The 9,688-nt window shown below is 41.8% G+C and overlaps 1 protein-coding gene across 1 annotated transcript; it reads left to right on the forward strand.

Annotated features, from left to right (window-relative positions):
• Window positions 1-631: 631 nt before the first annotated feature.
• On the forward strand, window positions 632-7,295 carry LOC116038084 (uncharacterized protein C18orf19 homolog B). The gene is made up of 5 exons (XM_031282281.2): window positions 632-813; window positions 1,518-1,556; window positions 2,609-3,072; window positions 4,017-4,128; window positions 6,180-7,295. The coding sequence occupies exons 3-5, from the start codon at window positions 2,657-2,659 to the stop codon at window positions 6,492-6,494; spliced, it is 843 nt and encodes a 280-aa protein (XP_031138141.1). The 5' UTR covers window positions 632-813; window positions 1,518-1,556; window positions 2,609-2,656; the 3' UTR covers window positions 6,495-7,295.
• Window positions 7,296-9,688: the final 2,393 nt, after the last annotated feature.

Genomic DNA, 9,688 nt, shown 5'->3' on the forward strand with positions numbered 1-9,688 from the left:
TTAAAAGATATAATGAAATATTTACTAAAATGCATTGGGCAGTGATCGCAGGTGATCGATTCTGTGTAGACCTTGCTCATCTCGAACGAGCCTCATATCTCAAAGCAGCTGCACACCGTTCCGAGGAAATATGTCATTCATCAGGGAAACCGAAGCAAAACGATGCACACCGTTTTGAGACTGAACGTGCCCCAGGCCTTTTTTCATTTCCGTTATCTAGTGATTTTATTTTTTTGTTATATGAAATAGAAAATGTAAATCAAAGCATATTTTAATTTTCTCCGGAAAAAATGCCTTGTATTTCAATTTCAAATTTTGTATTTTAAATCGAAAATCAAACAACCACTCGTTTCTTGTTTTTTAATACCCATTTATGAAAGGAAAATCGAATGACCAAAACACATTGACCTTTTAAATATCTCATCCCCTTTTGACCATGAAAAGGAAAAAACGCCTTGTATTTCAATTTCAAATTGTGTATTTTAAAAAGAAAATCAAACAACCACTCGTTTTGTTTTTTAATACCCGTTTACGACAGGAAATGACATCGAATGATGCAAAAGATACACTGACCGTGTCAAGGTTCGAAGGTCGTTAGTGGCACAAGTTGACTTTACGCTAGGCAGCCTGGGAAATGAATTTCTTGCAGGTCTTTGCTGCGAGTCGGACTGCGAACTACATTTCCCGTGGCTTTCTGCGCGGTTGGGGTTACGTATGCTGGTCTCTTCACGCAGTCTATGATGCGGCAGCGATAAATGTGGTCATTGAACGACAGTAGCCCAGGCACATTTGCATGGCCCTCAGGATTAAGCGGTAACGTTACGGTTTTGTCTCTTCCTTAACACTTCAAGTGTAGTCTGCTTTATATCCTCTGCTTTAGTATGTTGTACTTACATAGTGATAACTTATTTTCTTGCTTGTGTGGGTTAGCAGTGCAGCTGGCTAACTAGCTAACGTCAGGCGTAAGAAGCCAAAGTTGGCAGCAGTGTAAAGTCTGGCCTTAACAAGTCCGCCTGCCAGTCAGTGTCTAAAGCAGAATCACTGTCAGCTTTAACAAGATAAATGCCTCTTTACTTCGCCTCCCACTGGGCAGTGTCCCTAACAACCGAAGGAAAGAAAAGCTGCCTCCTCGTCGTCCTCCAGACAAAACTGGCCAATGTCAACTAGCGTTAACGTTAGCCTAAAATAGATTCCTGTGTAAAGCTAACATGATTTTAGTTTAATACTTCCGTCGGAACTTCTAAAATAAGCCAGGCCAAATACGCCCTCACTACGTACCGGTAGTAATAGTTAGTATTTTATTGTGAAGGTAAATGTAACGACTTCCTGTGTTATTGTGGGGTTTTCGCCCACCACTTGCAGTGGTTTGGCTAACGTTAGCTGCTAGTAGTTTTACCAGAAGTTTTGTAACGTAACAATAAACCTTGCCCTGTTGTTTACGAACAGTTAGCGCTAAGTTTTGGAGACGAACATACTTGGACTTTTTGCATGAAACTCACCCACTTGTTTTTCTCTAGGTGCTGCCTGCATTAATGGTTGTGCAATCATAACACAAGGTATGTTCAGGACCTTCAATCTGTCTTATAACCTGTGTAATCAGTAGCTAAATGCAAAGGAGTTAACGCAGGAAGGAATGTAGGTCATTGTTGGTTTGCTCGGGGAAAGTCCCCATCCACTCAAATGTGTTTTTATTATGTCTATGTCTTCTAAAATGTCTGACCTTGACTACATTCATTTGTATATGTGCATAGTTTGTCACAAGAGTTGTTTTCACATTCCTCTACTGAAGGTTTAAGGTTTTTACCCTTAAAGTTTTTTAAAACTTTCTGTTCTGATGTTTACCTTTACTGTACGGGACTGTTACACCTCTGTCACACCAGAGTTGATGTGTATTTAAGATGGCAATCCTAAATAAAAATTGCCTGTGGAGCTTTATGAGTCCGGGCTGCGTGAGATGGCTGTCCACCCGCAGGGCTGCGTGAGGCTCATACTAGGGTCCTCATCTAACTCCAGTAATTTGATTACTAAAAATCATAGATGTAAATTATTTGCATCAAAGCTTTGTTCAATCCAATACATTTATTTCTACAGCACATTTCAGCAACAAGGCAATTCAAAACACTTTAATGAAACATTAGAGAGCAGTTAAAAAGAGGTAGAAAGTAAAATAGAATAAGATACAAATAAAAGTTACAGTGCAGTGTAATACATTTAATAATTATTTGATTGAAGGGACGGGTCTTTATTATTTTTTAAAACCGGAATCATTTTTTTGTTATTACAGAGAGAAAGTACTGCAAAAAGGTACCGTTTGGTACCAGGAACCGATTTTCAGGTATCGGTACCAGAAAAAAATTGAAGGGTACCCAACCCTAGTGTACAACAGTTTTTTTGTCTTGACTATAAAATGTATTAACTGTACATGTCAGTATTAGCAAACATAAATTGCTATCTAAATAAAACTGCCAGATAAAATATCAGGCCAAACTACAAGGTGGAGAAGAAAGGACCCCTGTGCGCTTGTTTTGTGTCTGTGCCTTACTTTAGGCCACATGGTTACTGCCTAGATTTGAAGTTTATACTGTGTTTTTTTTGTGTCATTCCACAGTCTGTGGTTAAACGTCACAGCAGCACAAAGGAGGAGTAGAGGCTGATAATGCAGCGCTTCCTAACTCATGGCGCACGGCTTATGGCAGCTGCACGCCCATTATTGGTGGGTGTCACCATCCCTGAACCACCAGTAGCATTTTGTTGCTGTGTCCTCCACCTGTCACTACCACCATCGACAGGCCGACGCTGGCTGTCAACCTCAGCCTCAAGCAAGGCAGCACATCAGCCAAAACACCAGCCCCCACAGGAGGAACCACAGTCAAGCTCAAAATCTCAAGCACAGGAGATCCAGAAAGGGGAAGCTGGGCCTGATGCTGTCGAGGTGGATCCCCTGCAGGACAAGTCCACCGGTCTGGTCCAGAGGTTTAAGAGGACCTTCAAACAGTATGGGAAGGTGATGATCCCTGTACATCTCATGACGTCCTCAGTCTGGTTTGGAACCTTCTATTACGCTGCTATGAAGTGAGTCCTGTTGTGTTCTGAGTGTATGGCTTTTCATTATAGAACAGATTGACATTTATTCCTAAATAGGGCTAAGTGCTATGGACGGAGTGGGCTATATGTTCAGTTGTAAGTCAAAGCCACATGTGAGATGTCACAAGAGAGAGAAACTTTCTTGATCATGAAGCCAAATGTGCAATTCTCTGGTTTATTAGTGAAATGTATAAAATACACTGCATACTAGATTATCTACTCCCAAAGTAGCATGCATTTTTATGGACTATATTAATCTGGCCATATGTCACCTTTCTCGCCCGCATCCAGGCGCTGTCTCAACGGCTCTTATTCATAGAACTAAAGTTGAAGTTACATCCAGTAACTACTGTTCTTCAGTCTTTTTCGCCATAGCGGCCTCCACAAAAGAACGTTACTAGTGAAAATATTGGTACAATGACAGTTTTCCTCCTACTTAACAAAATATATAGCTGTGCAAATAACAATTAAAAATGTAGGTAAATGTCAGCAGTGGGGGCCAGCACTGTTTCCCTCCATGTTGCAGGAGAGCTTGTGAGCAAGTGGGTGAGAAGAGATACAAACGCAGGCACGGCTTTATGGAAGAAATGGTTATGTAACGCAACATCGAACTATATCAATATAAACGGTATTGTCTCATCCCATCTCAATCTCATTTTAAAATATCGATATACCTTTTAAAAAGTTAATATACCTCCCAGCCCGATTTCTAAAATTGATTTAGGTATTTTAGAAGAATGACAAACTGTATTTAATCTGATCTTAACTCTGGTATACTAACTGCGACCAATAATTCAATAATTTCGTTATCGTAAAAGTTGGCAAATCATGTTTTAAAATGTTATGATGATGCAACACTGTCAGGATTACAGCAGTTTGTGGCAACTAATTACAATTGTTCAAATTAAAACCCTCTGTTTTCCTCCCCTCAGAGGTGTGAATGTAGTGCCCTTCCTGGAGATGATTGGTCTACCTGAATCACTAGTTGGCCTTTTGAGAGACTCTTCGAGTGGTTACGCTCTGACTGCGTATGCCATGTACAAGGTAATTTAATCAAGGATGCTCTGGGTTTTTATTGGAGTGAACATTAGCTTAAGTGCCACCAACCAGACGGTGAAATAAGACAACCCACTAAGTTCTTTTGTAGGCTGCCTAGATCAGAAAACCTGGGATTCAACAAGCTATTTAGATTTGGCTCCCCTTCCTATGTCACATGCAGACTCATTAGAATATACCGCACTATCCGAATATCTCCACCCATGGCTTGAGAACTACCTTTTGTAGAGGTGTGCCATATTTTTGGGTTTTTCGGGAGGGCGGCTTTAAGCTGTAGTAGGCAGTTGTTATGCCGGAATTTGAAGTAGAGTGGGACCATTTTCAGCAGCTCCCCCTCCCCCCTCTCTGTCCAGACCCTCCCGCGGGTATATTCTGCGCTAGGCTAAAGGCTAACCCCAGCAGACCACCTCTCACTTTTTATCGCAGTAAATTTCAGCTCCCTAAAAAATAAACTGGATTACATTTTTACACAATTTTGTTCCTCTATGTACTGTATATATGGATGGCAATAAAGTGTCTCTTATCTAATGGTTTGACCTTGAATTAGCAGCAGTCCTAACCCTTTGGCCTTGGTTAGCAGAACATTTACTGAGGGGATGTGCATTTGCAGAACAGCTCTCTATCTCTAAAATAACCTGGGATTAGCAGAAGTCTTTGGTCAGGGGCTAGATTTTGTAAAGCCTGAAAATGGAGCCAAGAGAAGGTGCAGAAGTCTAGTTTTCCCTCAGACCACTTGAATTACACTATGCTGAAAAATTATTATGGAATTTTTGCCCAACAGAAAGAGAAGAGCAAGACACATCGATAGTGCTTTGTAGTTTGGCAAACCCTCAGCTGTTTCATGAACTCCTGGCTGTTTAGTGCTCGTGTTTAAAAATAATTTCTTGTGGCAGCAATAGAGGCAGTAATCTTTCCCTTTTACTGTACGGGATTCTCACACCGCCTCACAAATAGGGTTGGAAAATATTTAAATTTTTTTCTTAAATTTGGTTCTGGTACCCAACGGTACCTCTTTTCTGTACCTTCCCTCTGTAATAACAAAAATTAATTTCAGTTGTAAAAATAATTCCAAATGTATTTATCCTACTTACTTGGAACATTTGTTATATATTTAGAACATTTTACACACCACACAAAATACAACATCTCCCCGTCCCTACAACCTATTAAATCAAATAATAATTAATTTCTTACACTGCACTGTAATTTATTTTTATATTTGTATCTCATTCTATTTTAGCCTGTTTTAATTTTATATCTTTTTATTTGCTCTTTAATGTTTTATGTAAAGCACTGTGAATCGCCTTGTTGCTGAAGTTCTATAGAAATAAAGTTGCCATGCCTTAAAACCTCAGTCTGTCACCAGGGCATAGAGAACAATGCTGGAAGAGGAAGCGTTAACTGCACCGTGACCGCTTTCGGCTCGCCATTGTATTATATTGCAGCAAATGCTGTCTGCGTGGAGTTTTGAAAACTGTAACCACACTTGCAACCGCTAAACCGGCATTGCCGTGACTCACTGTGACTTAAACTGCCGAGGCAACGTCATTTTGCTATGTTCACACCTCTGCGTGTGGCTAAGCTCCGCTCTCTGTCAACATGCAGAGAGGACAGGGAACCTTAAGCTTACGCGCTCTCAGGTACCGAAAATTAGCACGTTTTGATTTAAGTAAATCGGCCCTCGGTAGTACAGATGTAATTCTTCTTATCGCCGGTTACATGATTGGCCACTTCAGCGTGACGTGGGGTTGCGTTTCTCCCAAAGTGAAGTCAGTATTAGACTTTTCGCAGCAGGCCACTGCATTTTTTTCTTTGCCCCCATTCGGCAAACCCCACCGAAGCTCTACCTCCATTCAAAATGAATGGAAAGACCGGCGTTTTTGCAGCAACAACTGGCGGCCTGAGGCTGTGTGAATGCAGACTTAGTCAGTGTGCATATAAAAGGCAGATGCAGTATATCCAACAAGTGATTTATGAGTGATGGATTCCTGCATTTTGCTCTGCTGACCAGCCAGTGTGTTTTCATTGTTTCCCTACAGATTGCAACCCCTGCAAGATATACGGCAACTCTGGGCGGCACATCACTATCTGTTCAGTATCTCCGCAAGCAAGGCTACTTATCAACACCACCACCGGTTAAAGAATACATCCAGGACAAAATGGAGGAGACAAAGGAGAAACTGACAGAAAAGATGGAGGAGACAAAGGAGAGATTTTCAGAGAAAATGGAGGAAACAAAAGAACGTTTCTCTGAGAAAATGGAAGAGACTAAGGACAAGTTTTCTGAAAAACTGCAGGAAACCAAAGATAGAGTTTCAGAGGGAAAAGCATTTTTTAGAAAGAAAAGCGATTAGGGAAAACTGTTTACAGATGACACCTCTGAATAAATTATCCTATTTTGATCCAAACAAATAATCAGTAAGCCTTGGGGAAATAACAGACTGCACTTGTGAGACTGCGTAAAGACTAATGAGAGTTTGTACTATCCATGTCCTAAAGTTTCATCTCACACATCTTAGTCATCAGTTGTCTATTTATGTGTCAAATTCTGTCCTTGTCCAAACTCTGCCACGATGCACTGTAAATGTAGACCAGTGGTTCCCAACCTTTTTGGTCTGAGGTACCCCTACAGCCCCGTTGGAGGTCTGTGTAATTTTATCATATAAGTAAACTGTAAAAAATATTAAGGTTGGTTTGGTCAGCATTCATACTACTAATAGCCTACTAAGCTAATACTTTTACTACTACTTTAGTTAGCTGAAAGTAATACATTAGTATTACTTTCAGCTAACTATTTTAAACTATTCTCCATTAATTTTAGCTACCTGTTCAAACTTCTCTGCCAGCTTGCGAACAAGTTTTCACACACTTACATAATTGCAACACAGTGTTCAGGTGTTAACTTAATGCTAATATGTTGATGTTTTCTTTCAATCAAATAATTATTTCAAATTAGTTGAGCTACTCTCCAATCTTTCCATGTACCTCCTGGAAACTGCAGAAGTACACCTGGTTGGGAATCATGCAGCTTAGCAGGAAGGATTTCCACAGCCTCAAGTGATCTGGACTGTAAAAATTTGAGAAGCTGTGTTCTTATTTCTCTTTACATAAATATATGAGGGGGAAAAGGAGGTCTGGGCTACAAAGGGTTAAAATGTCCGTGTAAAAACAGCATGTACATATATATAAATTAAAACTTGATGCTCATGGGATCCTGTGTGTACTAGTCCATCAAAGCCTTTCTGGAAGGCTTGGTATCACCTTGTGTTTTTTTCTAAAGTAATGCAGAAGAGTTTTTTTTTTTTAGTTTTATTTTTTTTTTTCATTTTTATCCTATAGCTCAAGCTAATATTACATTATGTAATACGTATTGACTGAAAGTTGTGCATCAACACGTATAAACATGCAGCGGGAACAGCAACAGTAGATACAAATGTCTTGGGTACTTCTGTACTAAATACACAAATCTACTTCAGTAATTCAAATGGATGTCTGGTTAAAATCACAACTGAATAAAGTGAAATGCTAATCAAAGTTTGTACACTGCATTTCTGGATATAATTAGGGGTCCAAGTGATGCTGGGAACCCTATTGTAATCGTAAAGATTATTAGGGCCCGAGCACCGATGGCATTGGTAGGCGAAGACCCTATTGAAATTGAAATGTTTCAATGTTTTCTTTCTAATGAAGCTCGGCGCAAATTCTTTCAGGAAGACTTCTAATTACTGAAATCACCACTATCTCTCCCTAAATCTATTCAGCAGTTAAGAGGCGTTCACTCTTCAGTAAACTAATCAGAATTGGCCACGAAATTCATGATCCAATCACAGCATGACATCCTGCTTTAAATGTCTCTCTCACTATCAGCTGTCTTCTCAGGCAAACGTGCAACAGTCATTGATACGGCTATATGGCACTATTGTTCTTTCAGCGATACTTTTGGCTCTTCTTGCTGCTTACCATGTCGGACTCCAACTTTGATCCGGTGGCGGATCCGGGTTCAGGAAGCTGCATGTCTCCTGAAGCTACTGCAAGTTCTTTGGACAGCATTCGCAGGAGCTCTCACCTGGCTGCATTGCCCGGCTCCCGTTCAGAGGGGACGGCGATGTTCCTCTCGCAGCTCCAGGATCGCGGCATCACACTGGCTTCAGGTTTGGACCAGGAAAGCGGATCCCCCTCCCAGCGCCCCGCCGGCGAGACGTGACACAGGTTCTCTCAACCATGCGGCTGCTATAGTTGTTCCGAGTGGTTCCTCGGACACAAGCCTCATCCTTGCTTCTTTACAATCGCTGGCCAGTTCAATTCAGTCCATGGATGCACGGCTTCAAGCCGTTGAAAGCAATCCTGCTTCCGGTAGTTCAGCGTCTGTTAGCACGGCACTGGCCGCTATGTCGCTGCCAGTGCCCGGCTTCGCTCAGCCAGCCCCACCTGCCCCGGCTGAAACCAGCTATTCCCTGGCTACCTCTGCCTCAACTCCATCCTCGGGTAGGCCTTACATTTCTAGTTCTGTTAACATATCTTGCGGGCCAATATTCTGCAAGGCAAAGATGTGAATTTGGTCTTGACGCGGCTCAAAGACATTTTGACTGTTCATCCTTCAACTCCATTAAATTTGCATACACTAGCATTTGAATTGTCTTCCTATCCTAATTCTGTTTTTGTGGATCACCTTCTCACAGGGCTTTCCCAAGGTTTTCGGGTGGGCGTGCTCACAGCTCCAAATGTTACATTCGTGGCAAAAAATCAACCGTTTCCCAGTTACTGGCTTCGGAAGTTGAGAAGGGATATGTCATCGGGCCATTCAGCTCGTCTCCGTTTTCTTTGTTTCACATCAGTCCCATTGGTGTTGCTACTCGGAAATATTCGGGTAAAAAGCGCATGATTTTCAATCTGTCTGCGGCGCACAACAATCCTGTCGCAAGCATCAACAGCCTCATTCCGCCGGTCCCCTTTTCTCTGCACTATGCTTCTGTAGATAACGCTATCAAAATGATTAAGTTGACGGGTTGGCGCTTGGCTATCCAAGGCGGACATCGCCGATGCATTTAAGATAGTTCCTATTCATCCTTCTCAGTGGCCTCTTTTCGGCGTTAAGTGGGATTCCAAATTCTATTTCGGGGTGCATTTGACCTTCGGCTGCAGGAGTAGCCCGTGCATTTTTAATCATCTCCGAGGCCCTTTGCTGGATCCTGCTTAACAGGGTGAAGGTGCCTTCAGTGCTTCATCTGCTGGATGATTTTCTTCTCGTAGATCCCCCTCATGATAGTTCTGGCGCATCTTTGAGCAAACTGAGGTGCTGTTTTCGTTCCCTCGCCGTTCCTCTGTCAGAGGGGAAAACTATTGGTCCTGCCACACGCCTCGACTTTCTCGGCATCACGGTCGATTCTGTAGGCATGGATTGCTGTAGCTTGTCAGGTTTGGGGCAAGCATTGGAAGCATAAACGCATCACAGTGTTGATAATCACGCAGTTGTCAGCATCATTAATAGAGGACGCTCTTCGTGTGAAAAGATCATGCCTTTCATGAGATGCATCACATGGTTTGCTGT

This window comes from Sander lucioperca, chromosome 10 (assembly GCF_008315115.2).
Source record: "Sander lucioperca isolate FBNREF2018 chromosome 10, SLUC_FBN_1.2, whole genome shotgun sequence".
NCBI classification, from domain to species: domain Eukaryota; kingdom Metazoa; phylum Chordata; class Actinopteri; order Perciformes; family Percidae; genus Sander; species Sander lucioperca.

Bases quoted from the DNA above. Each gene is read 5' to 3' on its own strand.
- LOC116038084 (XM_031282281.2), top strand. From the start codon at position 2,657: ATGCAGCGCTTCCTAACTCATGGCGCACGGCTTATGGCAGCTGCACGC. The intron at 3,073-4,016 runs GTGAGTCCTGTT...TCCTCCCCTCAG, and splicing joins TTCTATTACGCTGCTATGAA to AGGTGTGAATGTAGTGCCCT. The intron at 4,129-6,179 runs GTAATTTAATCA...GTTTCCCTACAG, and splicing joins CTGCGTATGCCATGTACAAG to ATTGCAACCCCTGCAAGATA.